Raw genomic sequence first — 16,302 nt, forward strand, 5'->3', positions numbered from 1 at the left:
AATTATTGCTAAATTTCCCTGCATATTCTATTTTCTTTTAATTATATAGTTTTTTGCTGATATTACTTCTTTTGTTCTTAATATTGATACTTCTATCTTTTATATTGATTATTCTTCCTGGAATTTTTACTTCAATTTCATTAACATTTCCACATAACCAATTTTAACACTCGATTTTCTCCACTTACTCTCTCTTCTATTTTTTAGCCTTATTAACATCCACTGTTTTTTCTATTTGTCTTTCTCTATTTTCTCTCTTCTGTGGGATTAACTGTTTTCTTTCTAATTACTTTGATTTTAATTTTACTTTTTTTATTTCTTCAGGTAGAAAACTAAAACTTGGATTTATACCATCTTACTTTTTAAGGATTAACTTCCTTTCCCTCTAAAGCAGTGTCAAAATTTTATATACATTTCATTTTCATTGAATTCTATGAAATGTTTCCTAATGTTTCCTTGGGCCTTTCTTCTTGGACCCGTCATTGAAAATTTTGTTGCGTAATTTCCAAATATTTATTTTTTCCTAAATAACTTTATTCTCTTTTATCAACTTGTTTGTGTTATGATTGTTATACGAAGAGCTGCAAAAAAATACAAAATAATTTTTAAAATATAAAAATAAAATAAAATACAAGGAATAAAATAAAATGGAAAAACTAAAACCAAGCTTTTAAAAAAGCGTAAACAGAGGATTTGCAGAATAATAATTCTGCCTTTAGGGAGATTTAGTTGCCAGACCAGCCTCTGGCAAAATATATCAAAATGAGGTACTAATTAAGATTATATGGACAAAAATGGTTACACAGCAAATATAGAAGAAAGTAAATCCTTGAGGATATATTGAAAAAATATGCCAAGATATTTAAAACAGAAATAAGAAAAAAAAACCCTTTTGATTGAATATAAAATACTCCTACATCTATCTAAAGATAGAAGGAGAAACTATGACAGGGCACCTGGGTGGCTCAGTCGGTTTATTGCCTGACTTTGACCCAGGTCATGATCTCAGTTTGAGCCCTGCGTTGGGCTCTGTGCTGACAGCTCATAGCTCTGAGCCTTGAGGCAGCTTGGGATTCTGTGTCTTCCTTTCTCTCTGCCCCTTCCCTGCTTTCACTCTGTCTCTCTCTCTCTCTAAATTAATAAATTTTAAAGACATTTTTAAATAAAAAAAAATAGAAAATGTGACAATATTATTCAGCATGAACAAATTATATTCAGTCAACTATTTCTCTGAATTGAACACAAAATACCAGATAATTGAAAGGACTCACAAAGATTTCCCAGTGTACACTCACATAAGGTCTTTAGTCAAATAAACGCATCGCAGGAGAAAGCAAAATCAAGGTATCATAGAGAGGTCAAAAAACCTCCAGGTATAGTCATCCAGAATCTTCCCTCAGCTGAACAGGATATGCTTTGTCTTCAGATTATGAACCACCACAATACATGTGAGGTATCTCAGCTTTATGGGAGCTCAAACTCAAGTTTGCAAAGAAATTTTGTATACCTTGCGGTCATAGAACTAAAGTCAGGTTAATCCATTAAACAAGGTGCATTTCATCAATCTATATATGTCTAAACAGTGTCAGCAAGCTAGTAAACAGTCTCTCCAGAGAGTTTTGAACTTTAAACAACACACTATAAATCACTAGTGACCATATCTAATTCATATCTTGGCCAGAAAACTGTATCAAATAATTGATCATTACTACATGCAATTCTTACTGTGGCTAATTATTTTCCATTCCACATCTTGTAAAGGTTTTAATCCAATCACAATACATTGNAAATAGAAAATGTGACAATATTATTCAGCATGAACAAATTATATTCAGTCAACTATTTCTCTAAATTGAATACAAAATCTCAGATAATTTTTGGACTCACAAGATTTCCCGGTGTACACTCAAATAAGGTCTTTAGTCAAATAAACGCATCGCAGGAGAAAGCAAAATCAAGGTATCATAGAGAGGTCAAAAAACCTCCAGGTATAGTCATCCAGAATCTTCCCTCAGCTGAACAGGATATGCTTTGTCTTCAGATTATGAACCACCACAATACATGTGAGGTATCTCAGCTTTATGGGAGCTCAAACTCAAGTTTGCAAAGAAATTTTGTATACCTTGCGGTCATAGAACTAAAGTCAGGTTAATCCATTAAACAAGGTGCATTTCATCAATCTATATATGTCTAAACAGTGTCAGCAAGCTAGTAAACAGTCTCTCCAGAGAGTTTTGAACTTTAAACAACACACTATAAATCACTAGTGACCATATCTAATTCATATCTTGGCCAGAAAACTGTATCAAATAATTGATCATTACTACATGCAATTCTTACTGTGGCTAATTATTTTCCATTCCACATCTTGTAAAGGTTTTAATCCAATCACAATACATTTGGTTATGGATAGCTGTAAAATGTCAGTATTTATTTTGTGCCTGTTACTGAGTAGAAAATTCAGTTAGTACATAGCAATGGTTAGAAATCATTAAAATAAGTTTTACATAAATGATGCAAGATTTATCACAGAAGGAATAAAATGAAGATACTACCATTAAGTCCATGAGAATATAAACAACGTATGATATATTAAAGTTCTCTACAAGCTAAAGACTATAACATATTTAAACATAACATTATTACTTGATCATTTATGACACATTATTATCGGATTTTCTGTTTAGTTTTCTTTTTAGTATTTTCAACTTCTGATCTTAATCAAGAAACCTAATTTTAATATTTCTAGAAATACAAATGAAGTCATGCCCACCTCCACCTCAGATTCCCAATGCTCACAATATGACAACGACAATAAATTTTTGGGATGGAGAAAAGGTATCTGTTATCTGTCAAGACAATTATGTAATTCAGGATGCAGACGAAATCATGTGCAAAGATGGAAGATGGCAGTCGATACCACACTGTGTTGGTCAGTAATGCATCACATGCTTTATAACATTCTTTCAAATGAGGTGAATACTCCACTGAGCTTTGTGTAGATGAACAAGATAAGGACCTTTCTCTATATCTATTTCACTTTATCTTGAAACAGTAAATTGCATTCTAAGTATACAAATCACTCAGTATTCTTTCACTTCTAGTGGGAAATGAACAGACAAATACTTTCGGTTACTGGTGCGAATACCATAGAAAATTTCTGTTTATGCCTATTTCACTCCTCATGATGAACAGGACAAGAATGAAGGGGCATAGAACAAGCAGATACTAGCGTAGATTTGCTGGAGACATATAGGCTTGCAAGTGTCAAGTGTTTTTAAGTTTTTCATAATTTAATTTGTTTGAATTATCCTTATTTTAAAGTCTCAACAAGTATTTGATTGCATTTTTTAAAATTTAAACGTTGTATCCAAACTTGCCTTTTTGATCTCTGGCCTCTATTCAGAAAAAAACCCATGTTCTCAACCACCTCAGCTAGAACATGGAACCATCAAATCATCTAAATTTTCAGAAGAAATGGACAAAACATTGAAACCTGAGCTTTATGCACATGGCACCAAATTAAATTACGCTTGTGAGGATGGTTTCCGGATATCTGGAAAAGATGAGATAACGTGCCACATGGGAAAATGGAGTTCTCCACCTCGGTGTGTAGGTGAGGACAGTATGCAAACCACAATTCTATGTTTGATAGAATCCATTAAACATAATCAGTTGTCATCAAAGTCATGAGAAAGAATCCTTTAGGTTTCTAACTATATAAACTCATTTATAGATAAATATCTAAAATCATTTATATATTTATGTACTATCCTCTTTTTGTTAATTTCATTGATTCATTACAGACTCACTTTGAATTTTGCAGTTGTTTAATGAAAACTAGATGTGTAGTGCAATTAAACCTACCTATTCATATTCCTTTCCCAATTATACAACTTGTACTCTTTGCTATGCATTGATTTATTGTAAAAATTTGTCTTGTTTTCCCTATAATGTCATTTCTGAGTTCTTACAATATATGGTACCTAAGATGATTAATTCTCAGTGCTCTTCTTTTTATTATTCACTATTGTTTTGAGAAACACTGATTGTCTCTACATAAGTATATTGAAATTTTTATTATTTTATTATTTTATTTTCATTATCTAAGTTTTAGTTTAAATTCCAATTAGCTAACATGCAGTGTAATATTAGTTTCACACGTAGAATATGGTGATTCAATACTTCCATACAACACCTGGTGCTCGAAGCACGTGCTCTCCTGAATCCCCATCACCTATTAAACCCATCCTGCCACCCACCTCCCTTCTGGTAACCACATTGTTAACTATAATTAAGAGTGTTTCTTGGTTTTCCTCTCTCTCTCTTTTTACCCCCTTTGCTCATATGTTTTGTTTCTTACCTTCCACATATGAGTGTGGGTGATCATGTTATTTGTCTTTTCTGACTTATTTCACTTAGCATCATTCTCTCCACTTGATCTCAGCCAAAAGGCCGAGAAGCGATACTTAGCAATATCCTCTCTAGCTCCATCCGTATCATTGCAAATGACAAGATTTCATTCTTTTTATGGCTGAATAATATTCCATTGTATATATATATACTACCTCTTCTTTATCCGTTCATCTACCGATGGACACTTGGGCTATTTCCATGTCTCAGCTATTGTAAATAATGCTGCTATAAACATCAAGGTACAGGTATCCCATTGAAGTAGTATTTTCGTATTCTTTCAGTGAATATCTAGTAATACAATCGCTGGATCTAGTTCAATGGTTTAACTCTTTGATGAATCTCCATTCTTTTTTCATGAGTGGCTACACCAGTTTGCATTCCCACACCAACAGTGAAAAAGGGTTTTCACTTCATCACATCCTGGCCAACACTTGGTGTTTCTTGTGTGTTGATTTTAGCCTGACATGTATGAGGTGAGAGCTCATTGCAGTGTAGAATTGCATTTCCCTGATGATCAGTGATGTTGAACATTTCTTCATGCGTCTCTACGCTGTCTCTATGTCTTCTTTGGATATGTCTGTGTTCATGTCTTCTGTCAATTTTTAATTGGATTATAAGTTTTTTGGGTGTTGAGTTTTATAATGTCTTTATATATATTCATCACTAGCCTTTATCAGATATGTCATTTGCAAATATCTTCTCCCTTTCTGTAGGTTGCCTTTTAGTTTTGTTGATTGTTCCCTTCACTGTGTAAAGCATTTTATTTTGATGTAGTCCCAATAGTTTATTTTTGCTTTTGTTTCCCTTGCCTCAGGAAACATATCTAGAAATAAGTTGCAATGCCCGATAATGTATTGACATGTTTATTTTCAAGTTGCTGCTCAAGTTGTGCTGATACACTTCGGAATGACGGTTTTAGGGAGAATTTGTACACTTTCTCTGTGGTATGGGTGCAGATCATGCGTTATCATTTTTTTTCAAATAAAACTGCCAAATATGGCAACCAGTACATAAAATTAAATTTCAGATTTTGCAAAACATGGAGTCAGTCTTTCTTTCTCTCTTTCTTTTTCTTAGGACTTCCTTGTGGACCACCACATTTGATTCCACATGGGATTCCATCACCAATATCAGACAGTTACCAATATGGAGAAGAAGTAACATACAAATGCACAGAAGGTTTTATGGTTAATGGACCTGCACTTATACAATGTTTAGGAGGAAAATGGTCCCACCTACCAGAATGCAAAAGTATAGTGTATTTAATTTTACTCTTAGGTTGATCCTTAATTCAGAGCATAAATAGTACAAATAGGAAACTAGGCAGTAAGTCTAGGATTTAACAAAGTATCTCTGGAAAGCTGTAGATTCTAGTAGAGAATCAGTAGCTGTAGTAATAATAAAAGTGTGACCTCATGAGCCAAATTATTTCACTTTCATGTCACTTTGTGTGCACATGAGACCTCCTGTGATACACATCCTCAGACTCCCCATCTCTGTTCCTGTATCACAGCTGCTCCCTGCTCATCGATCTCATCTGTATTCAATGGACTGTTAGTTCCTCAGTTATCTCCTTGTAAGTATATAGTTTTCCGAGGTATTCGACATGCACAAAGGTAACAGATTTTCACAGAAGCAAAAAAAATACCTCTACACAAATAATGTAGATGGCTTGTGTGGGCAGAAAAGAATTTGAATATAAGATGTGTGATCTCCAGCATTACATATAACCATACTCTTCAGGCTTATGATGTCATCATCTGCATGTTATACTTTGATAAACATAGGACTATTCAATGTAATTAAGCAAGACTTCTAATATATTTGTTCAAGGTATAAGAAAAATTTTGCCCGGTATTCATTGGTTTGATGGGTGCCTATTATTCTACATTATAGTTATTAGTCATTATGTTTTTTAAAATATTTACCAAACAAGTACATATTCTTTTTCTTTCAGACACGGATTGTTTTAGCTTACCCGACTTTGGTAATGCCACACCTAAAGGCCAGCAGAAAGAAGTATATAGGTCAGGAGAAAAAGTTGCTTACGAATGTCCACGTGATTACGTTTTGGATGGACCAAATACTGTACAGTGTATTGACAGCCAATGGATAGGAAAGCCAATATGCAGAGGTACTTCAATGATATTTTTAAATCCATTTTCCAAAATGTCTTAAGTAATACAATATAGAATTCTTTCTAACAACACTTGCAAAATGGACATAGATGATTATTCTAGACTAGGTCAAAGAAGGTGTATGCTTTAACATAGAGGGATGAAATTGTGTACTCAGTGGCTAATCTTAAAGCCCAGTAGTTTCAAAATTTGGTCTCTGGAATAGCAGCGTCAGCATCTTCCGGGAAATTGTTAGACATGCAAATGTAAATTCACAGGCTCCCTCAGACCTGTGGTGGCAAGAACTCTGGGGATGCAACCCTGAAAGTGTCTTAACAATTCACAAGGGATTCAATGTACACTCTAGTTTAGGAGCCATAGCTATAGCCTATTACATTTTACATCCACCTGAAACTCACTGGTGACTTATACATTATGCGTGAAATATCCTTAAGCATTTGCAAAAAAAAAAAATAATTGAAGACTGTTTTTATCAATAATACATTTATTTTTCTGTTATTTTGCCACTCATCTCCTGTTTGGACCCTCAGTTAGCCATCTTCTTCCTTCAGCTATGGTATTCTTCAAAGCTTGTTAATTCTTCATTTATTCTCTAAGGAAGTGGCTATTGTGTTTATTTATCTAAGGGTCTAAAATTACATTCATAAACAGGATAATTACAAGCCAAAATCTAATGTCAAATAATCTTTTTCTTATGATTTTCTAGTGGTTTATAAATGCATTTTGGAAATATATAATTTGAAATAGTGATTTGATTGAACTAGAAGGGAAATGTCCAGAGAAACTCTCATTTTCATGGAAGCTTAAATCTTATAAAATAAATTGTATTGCTTTATCCCCTTTTCTTCAGTCTTATATGTAAATTTCTTAAAATTAGTAGTCTTTCATGACAGATTAACTGTTGACTTAAAATCCTCTTAGAGATATATTTGGAATTCCATTGGTTGATTTACTGCTCAAAATGATCATTATGTTAGAGATGCTACTTTTATTCCCTTTCTATTCAGATCTTTCCTGTGTGAATCCACCCCGAGTGGAAAATGCTATTATACTAAATGAGATGCCTAGGTATCGACCTGGTCAGAGGGCACGTTACAAATGCATTAAACCTCTTTACCTGGTTGGAGACCAAGACGTGACATGTTCAAATGGAAACTGGACACAACCACCTCAGTGCCTAGGTAGAGTATCTTATTTCCCTTGAAATTTAAAAGGATGTTTTAGGGACTAAATATGTTAATATAAATATATAATGAAGTGGTTATTATGGAATGAGTTTTTAATCTCAAATAAAATGATGGTGCTTAGAATCCAATTTTTCTTTTTGTGGGGTGCATAAGTGATATGATATATTCATTTTATGAAAGATTTGACCAGATTCGGACAGCATGGAAAATTCTCTATCTTAAGTATTAAGTCACTTAGTTATTTCCTGAGGAATAAATGTATTAAAGATACGTTGAAGGTCCACACGGGTGGCTCGGTTGGTTGAATGTCCAACTTTGGCTCAGGTCATGATCTCGCGGTCCGGGAGTTCGAACCCCACGGCGGGCTCTGTGCTGACCGCTCAGCCTGCTTTGGACCTTGCTTTAGATCCTGTCTCCCTCTCTCCCTGCCCCTCCTCCCTCTCCACCCCTCTGACCCCGCCCCCCCCCACTCTGGTCTCTCTGTCTTTCAAAGTGAATAACTAAGAAAAAAAAATACATTGAGGACATTTGACAGCCCTATGAAATTCCACCTGGAGACATGGAATCGGCAGCTGGGGCATGATCACAGAATGAGATACAAATTTAGGCTTCTTCAGCAGGTGGATTCTATTTCAAGGAATGTTACTGGCTGAGCTCAACCTGGGAATTAGTGTATAGAGAAGAAAATGTCTGAGAACTTGGTCATAAAACGCTCCAGTATTCAGAGTTTAGGGAATACGAGGAGCCAACAAAGGAGATATTCTAGCCATTTGTTTTTCCTGGCACATATATTTTCCTGTGTTGTTGGTTTTTGGGGGTGGATTTTCCTGGTCTTTGATACAATGAGTGATTTTTTTCTCTTTTTGTAAAGTTTTATGTATTGTAAGAGTGTGAGCACTCATGCCAGCTTGTGAGCAGGGGAGGGGCAGAGTCCCAAGCAGGCTCCTCTCTGCCAGCACAGAGCCTAACACAGGGCTCAAATTCACGAACCATGAGATCATGACCTGAGTTGAAATCAAGAGTTGGATGCTCAACCCACTGACCACTCAAGTGCCCCTATAATGAGTGATTTTCAGTTGTACTTTGGACATCTGGAATATTCTGTTTTAAGGCTCTGGATTTTATTGACATCTCTTATTTATCAGGCCTCCATTACTGCCAGACTCAGTGCAAGTCCAGGCTTCCCACTCGGCCTCCACTGACACCATGGAAAGTGGAGAGGTGTCTTGTTCCCTGAGTGTGGATAGAAGTCTGGGCTCCTCACTCGGCCTCTGATGGTCACTGTTGATCTCTGAGCAACACAGCAGGAAGACTGGTCGAGGTTTCTTTATCATGTTTTCTTGGTTATTCAAGTACTGGAAAAAAATATTTCTGTCTTGTTAGAAAAGTCCTTTCCTGGGCTTTTGGCTAAAGAGATCAGGCAACTCTTGGAACTTTTTTTTTTTTTCTTGAACTTGATATCATTTCTGGGTTCCAGTCTTCTTCAGTGCTCAGTCCAGGATCCATAGAAAGTAAAACCGAAAGTCACTGAAGGTCTCTGATCAGATTGATATCTACTCTGCACCTTTCACAATCTCTTATGTTGTTTTTTTAATAATATATTCAGGGTTTTTACTTTTACATAGCAACGGGATAAGCAGAAATGTTTCTACCTCATCATGTCCAGAATAGGAGGCCAGCGATTCCCTTTCACATTACACAAATTTATAATTCTTTGACTTAATTAAAGCAGCTTAGTTTCCTTTGTAATAATGATGCAAATCAATACACAACGATCCAATAGACACCGCAGTATGTCGTAACTAATGAGAAGATTTCTTTCGGTATATTAGCTATCCCTCCGTCTGGCATTTATTCAGTGGGAAAAATATTTCTTTAATACCAGAATACTGCAAAGCAGACATATTTGTTAATACTTTATGTGTATTTCCATGTGAGACAAAAGGGCTTTAAAATGTTACTGTCAGTTTAAGTGATTAGAATGTTGTCAATGAATCATTTCTGTCAGCAGAGATCACAAGTCTTGGTATTGTATATTGTGCTATATTTCTATTTACTTTACTTTAATCTGTTTTTTATGGACTTTCAATAAATAAAATAATATTCTTTTTAGACCCTAAGGAAAAATGTGGGCCCGCTCCGAGTATTAAAAATGGAGACATGACCACATTCCCCAAATCGGAATATGACCCAGGATCGTCAGTTGAGTACCAGTGCCAGTCCTTGTATGTGCTTGAGGGAAACAGGATCATAACATGCAGCTATGGGCAGTGGTCCACACCACCAAAGTGCCTGGGTAAATATTTTAATATTCACATGGATCCTGGGGAAATCAGTATAATGAGAAAGATGTTTTGCTGTTTTTAATAGAATTTTCACAGATTAACCAACAGCTATTCTGTCAAATGTGTGACTACCAAATATTAATATGTGAAGAAATAAAGTTTGAAAAAACTCTTGTTCAAGCAGCAACAGCAACACAATATTCTTTAATGATGAAATGATGAATTCAAAATGATGAATCTTTCATTTTGACATTTAACTATCATACTTTAAATTTTTTTAATGCTTACTTGTTTTTGAAACAGAGACACAGTGTGTGAGCAGGGGAGGGGCTCCAGGCCTGAGCTGTTAGCACAGAGCCCATGGGGCTTGAACTCACAAACTGTGAGATCACGACCTGAGCTGAAGTGGGTCACTTAACCAACTGAGCCACCCAGGCACTCCTAATTATCATATTTTAAACATAGTGCCTCAATTTTACATCATTAATCATTTAAAATGATTTATGTTTCCGTGATGGATTTTCAATGAATTGGTTTGGAAAAGGTTTTGAAAATAAAGCTCTGGACCAGTGTAGAAGATTCTACTTGGAAGTCTGAAATCTTGTGGAAAATATTTGTTTACTGCTTAATGCTTATGTTCACTTTTTTTTTAACCTTCAGATGTATGTATAATATCAGAAGATAACATGAAAAAACATAACTTAAAATTAAGAGGGCCTTCTAAGAATAAACGATATTTCCAAACAAGGGAAACTGTGCACTTTGAATGTATGAGAGGATATCGTATGCAGACATCACAACAAACATCCCAAGCAATCTGTTGGGACGGGAAACTGGACTATCCTGTTTGTGGATGAAAGAATGGTTAAGATGCAGTCCTCGAGTTAAAATATGTACATTTATTCAAAAATTTTCATGATTGATATAATTCTGTTTATTTTGTCAATTGCTGTTTAATTCATTTATATCTTTAGTAGAATTTGTGTTAAATATTATATGGATGATGCAATTATAATCTGAGCGACTTCTAAAAAGCACCTTATTAAAACTTGCCAAACCAAAATGCTTTGTGTCCTATTCTTAAAATATCTATGAGAAGACTAGATTCAGTCATTTCAGTACCACCTCCTACCCATCTTTCTCCTGCCTTCCTTAAATCTTCCTCCATAACTTCTGAGCCTTCCTCAGACTGTCCATTTCAGAGGAAATGGGAGAAAGAATTTTCCATCTTCAAAATAATTGCATTTTGGAAACATATCAAAACTGAACTGTTTCATACCTATTGTAGTAGGAAAATGTAAGTAGTTATTACTTACTTTTGCTTACCTAGCAATAGATAGACAAGCCAAAAAGATCATGAAATACATGATCTCCTACAAGATAACTCTCTAGCACACATAAAAATTCAAAGAAATCCTAAAAATATATTAGAATCTAACTGGGTGCATAACTATCATAACATGAAAAGTGACCCCAAAAATCTGATGTCAAGTATAAACACACACACACACACACACACACACACACACACACACAAACACAGTGCTTTGAACACTGAATAAATGGTTATAGAACAAAGATTGTCAGGAAGCACAATAAAAAATTGACATGAGAATTTAGAAAAACTAGGGGTAAGAGCTGGTGTTTAACTTCTTAATATTTACCTGCATTCTCCATTTTTATCTATATTAATATACATTCCCTTTGAACCACAAGAATATTTTATTTTAAAATAAGACAATATATGTTGAGGACCTCTTTGGTAATGATCTTCAAATCTAATGACATTTTCATGATTTCGTTGCTATAGATGGATTGGAAACATTCAAGCACAAGAGTCTGCAATGCAATTTTTAAGCTCCTACATTTCAAACAACATAAATAGTTAAAATCAGTTGACCGCGGGGCGCTTGGGTGGCCTAGTCAGTTAAGCGTCAGACTTTCGCTTAGGTCATGATCTCGCAGTTCCTGGGTTCGAGCCCCGTGTTGGGCTCTTTGCTGACTGCCAGCTCAGAGCCTGGAGCCTGTTTCAGTCTGTGACTCCCTCTCTCTCTGACCTTCCCCTGTTCACGCTGTCTCTCTCTCTCTCCTAGAAATAAATAAAACATTAAAAAAATAATAATAATAATGTTAAAAAAATCAGTTGATCGAAAACATTTTTAACTTCTACAAAACATGAAATATTTAAGATGAAAATAAAGATATAATTAAGGTAAAAATCTTTTAAGGTGATCTATTCTTACATCATTTTTATCATAGCAAGTGGCATTCTCAGAATGAGAAACCCGGCTGTCTCTAATGCAGCCAATTTATCTAAATCTGAATCACAAGTGACAGTCAGTTTTCTCACATTAAAGGAATATTATTTCAATGGACAAGTTATCTTTGTTGTTAATATTGATGTATGTACTATTTCTCCAGAACTTTTCACCCAATGCTTGTGGAATCTATAACTGACACTTGACCTATAACCAATATGGCCTATAACCAATTATTTTCATTTTTGGCTGCAAAATAGCAACTTTTAAGATTAATTCCAATATTTTTCTGTACTTATTATCATTCTCATGTCAAGATGAGTGTTAGTTTGCCAATTCTTTAATACTTTTACCTAAAAAGTTATGGTAAATATTTTTACTCTTTAATTTCCCATTTTTGAAATAAGGACTTGATGATAGTGACCTTCTGATAGCCTTAGAGATCTTTCTTTCTTTCTCTTAAAATGTTGTATCATTGGGGAACCTGGATAGCTCAGTTGGTTGAGTATCTGAATAACTTTCGACTCATGTCATGATCCCAGGGTTACGGTATTGAGTCCTGGGCTCCAGCTTATCTTCTATGCTGAGTGTGGAACCTGCTTACGATTCTCTCTCTCTCTCTCTCTCTCTCTCTCTCGCTCTCTCTCTCTCGCTCTCTCTCTCTCCCCCTCCTCTCTCTCTCTCCCTTTGCCCCTCTTCCACCCATCAAATTCTCTCTCTGAAAAAAAAATTACAAACTAAGAAAATAATAAATGTTGTATCATCATGGATTCATTAATTTTTATTCAATTGTCACAATTAAATAGTCATTATTCTTGAAGCTCAAATTATCCCAAAAGTGGCTAGTGAAAGCCCCTTGAAACCAGCTCCTGATTTTTATTGTTGTATCCCATTATTCTTTGAGCTTTTTTTTTTCTTTTTAGCACAACGTGGTGTTCCAGGCTCACTGTATACTTCCCTGCCCAGAACCTGTAAGCATACGCATTTCCAAAAATGTCTGATTCTTTTTTTATGTTTATTTATTTGGGGGGGGGCGTGAGTGGGGGGTGGGCAAAGAGAGAGGGAGACACAGAATGTGAAGCTGTCTTGTGAACCAACAGATCATGACCTGAGCCGAAGTCAGATCCTTAATGAACTGGCCACCCAGGTGCCCCTGATTATTTTGACTGGGAAACAGTGTTTAGAACCCAAGTAACATGCCATTGGTACTAAATAGGAATGCTCATGACTGTTAAATGTCTTTAAATATTTTTTGCTTGTCAGAAAACTGAAACAGATATGAAATTTAATATTTACTTGCTCCTATTGTATATTAGAATTCAAGTTTAATGATACAGGGTTAAAAACATTTTCTTTTTCTCTTTACTCACATATTCTTATATATCAATATTTGCAAAAATAATATAAAAAGCATAATGCAAAAATTACTACTAGCAGGTAAACTATCAAATTAAGGTAACAGTGCCTTTGCATTTATTTTGTCCCAGGATGTTAAACTCTGAGTGTAAGTACTCTCTTCTGAAATGACTTGAAAATCCTGATCTCTGATTGCCCCCCTTTCAACTTAATAGAGTTTTACAGTGATTTTCATTTATATTTTGTTTTAATTTTAGATTATGCTTCTTCCTCTATTGAGCTAAACTTTTTAAATATGAAAAACAACTACATGTTTCAAAAGTCAAAGTAATATGACAAGGGTCTATGAAGAGTACTCTTTTTCCACCATTTATCTATTTCCTTTGTTATAAAGTTATATTTTTCTTAGTTTCTGACATCCTTTCAGTATTTATTAATCTCCTTTAATATCTAGAAGAGAAGATATTTTACACATTTATCTGTATCTTGCTGTTTTCTTATTTATGATTCTAATACCCCTTGAAGCCTTCCTCAGCTCCCTGCACACAGGCTGCCTCAGTAGCTGGGCTGCAGGAGACACTGGTCAACAGCGCAGCCTGGCATCACACATCCATCACACATCCCCTGGTGTGGCTGCCTTGGGGACCTGAACAAAGAAGGCTCTCTGGCACTGTCCTCCTCTAACTTTGACCTTGTAGCTGGGATGCTTCAGAATACTGCATGGCAATGAGAAAAAATGAAACGTGTCCATGTGTAGCAACATGGATGGAACTTGAGCATGTTATGCTGAGTGAAATAAATCAGGCAGAGAAGGACAGCTACCATATGTTTGCATGTATAGAAGTATTAGAAGGAATTTAACGAGGACCATGGGGGGAAAGAAGGGGAAAAATAGTGGGGCAGAGGAAGGGAGGCAAACCATGAGAAACTCTTGAATACAGAGAACAAACTGAGGGCTGCTTGCTGGGCATGGAGGAGGGTACATGTGGTGATGAGCACTGGGTGTTGTATGGAAACCAACTAGACAATAAACTATTAAAAAGAAAAATAAAGGCCTAATAGGTCAGAAGTGTAGGAGGAGCCTATTTTGGGCCTGGCCTGGAGACCACATTAGGGGCCCTTCTAAGAATCCTGTGGTGTGCAGACACTGGAAAACCTAATCTTTGGACAGCCAGAGTGGAAACCTCCTTTGTGTAACTGTGTAAAGGAAGAAGCAATTTGTATTTTTTTTTCTTGATGGATACTCTGCCCTTAACCTTTACATGCAAATTTTAATTTAGTAGGAGCCAAGATGGCAGGGCCTTAAATCCTTGCCTCCAGGGCACACAGCTGATCCTTCTCAGGGAAACCCAAAATTTCACACCTGTGGAGACCTTTGAAAAATGTGACTGGAAATTTCCAAACACTGTATAACATCACACATTACTTCAATCGCTTCTTACAGAAACCCTAGGATATAGGTACTACATCCGCGTCCTTCAGAGAATGCAAGAGTTTTAGAAAGAATAAGCCGTTGGCCCATGATCACACTGCTAGGGAGAAGCCAAACCATAACCTGATCCTAATCTGGGTCACAGACTCTTTTTTTATACAGGCAACAGGAGTTTATTTAATTAGTTTTTAAAACACCTCCTCTTTCAAAATAACATCTGAACACAAAATGCATTAACGGTTAGCAAAAGTACCTACAGGTGGTCAAAAATATTTTTTAATCGATTTGAAGATCCTTTGTAGTCTTTTTACTCATAACAGGAGAGACAAATTTGGGACCATGGCGGACTCCCCGTTACTATTATTACCCCATGTAAATTAAACACAAAAACAAAAACAAACAAAACAGTAGAAAATCTGGAGACTTCTGCGCAATAATATGGAAAGACTTTAACAAAACCCCTAAGCAAACCATTCGAGAGGGCTGAAAAACGAATAAAACACAATGGTCATTTAATTTGGTGGCGCTGAATCGACTATAAGGGAACTCAAGATGCCCAAAACCCTACTGAGCGGAAACAAACATCCTGCGCACCCACCACAAGGTCCCTGGAGGCTTGAAGCAGCCAGCCCCTGGCGCAGGCGCAGGCGCAGGGCCGGGCGTGAGGCGGACCCGCCCTCCCTGCTTCAGTTCCGGGTCTTCTCACTAGGGGCGGCCGCGTAGCTGCGCGGCCAGGGTTTCCAGCCGGGCGTCTTTCCCAACCGGGCCTCAGCATGGCTGCCCCTAGCGCTGCGAGTGGGGACGGTGCCGCGTCCTCGCGTTCCTGACAGCCACTGGCTTCTGTGCTCTGCTGGTCTTCCCCACGCCACGCCACGCCATCGGACATGTTTGCCAAGGCTTTTCGGGTCAAGTCCAACACGGCCATCAAGGGGTCGGACAGGTGAGGGAGAGAAGGGGCCTGACCGCCCACCAGGGCCCCCGGCCTTTCCCACTCCCGGCTGGCCCACAGCTCTCTCTGGGCGAGGTCAGCCGACCTGGGGTGGAGGCCGAGGGGTCCAGCCCGAGAAGGGACCTCAGAAGCCAGGGTGGAATAGACACGGTTTGTGGGTGAAGATGGAGAGAAAGCCTGATTTATCTCCCAGACTAGCTTTTGGACATTGTAGTTCGTTGAAAGGAAACCGTAATTCAATCAGCGCTTACTGACTGCGGTCTATATAAGGTATTGTAGGG

At 36.7% G+C, this 16,302-nt stretch overlaps 2 protein-coding genes across 2 annotated transcripts in view; both read left to right on the forward strand.

Moving 5' to 3' along the window:
* The first annotated feature begins 2,753 nt into the window (after positions 1-2,753).
* LOC120227242 (complement factor H-like) lies at positions 2,754-11,089 on the forward strand. The gene is made up of 7 exons (XM_039225386.1): positions 2,754-2,932; positions 3,407-3,616; positions 5,494-5,667; positions 6,374-6,550; positions 7,562-7,735; positions 9,855-10,037; positions 10,687-11,089. Exons 1-7 carry the CDS (start codon positions 2,758-2,760, stop codon positions 10,881-10,883), a joined length of 1,290 nt encoding a protein of 429 aa, XP_039081317.1. The 5' UTR covers positions 2,754-2,757; the 3' UTR covers positions 10,884-11,089.
* Positions 11,090-15,921: 4,832 nt separating this feature from the next.
* Positions 15,922-16,302, forward strand: part of LOC120227243 (complement factor H-like) — a gene marked incomplete at its 3' end in the record, with an annotated part of 70,598 nt that continues 70,217 nt past the window's right edge. The window contains exon 1 of the mRNA XM_039225387.1: positions 15,922-16,012. The remainder of the gene's footprint in view (positions 16,013-16,302) is intronic.

Source organism: Hyaena hyaena, unplaced genomic scaffold (assembly GCF_003009895.1).
Source record: "Hyaena hyaena isolate Hyena2069 unplaced genomic scaffold, ASM300989v1 scaffold_2129, whole genome shotgun sequence".
Classification (NCBI taxonomy): Eukaryota; Metazoa; Chordata; class Mammalia; order Carnivora; family Hyaenidae; genus Hyaena; species Hyaena hyaena.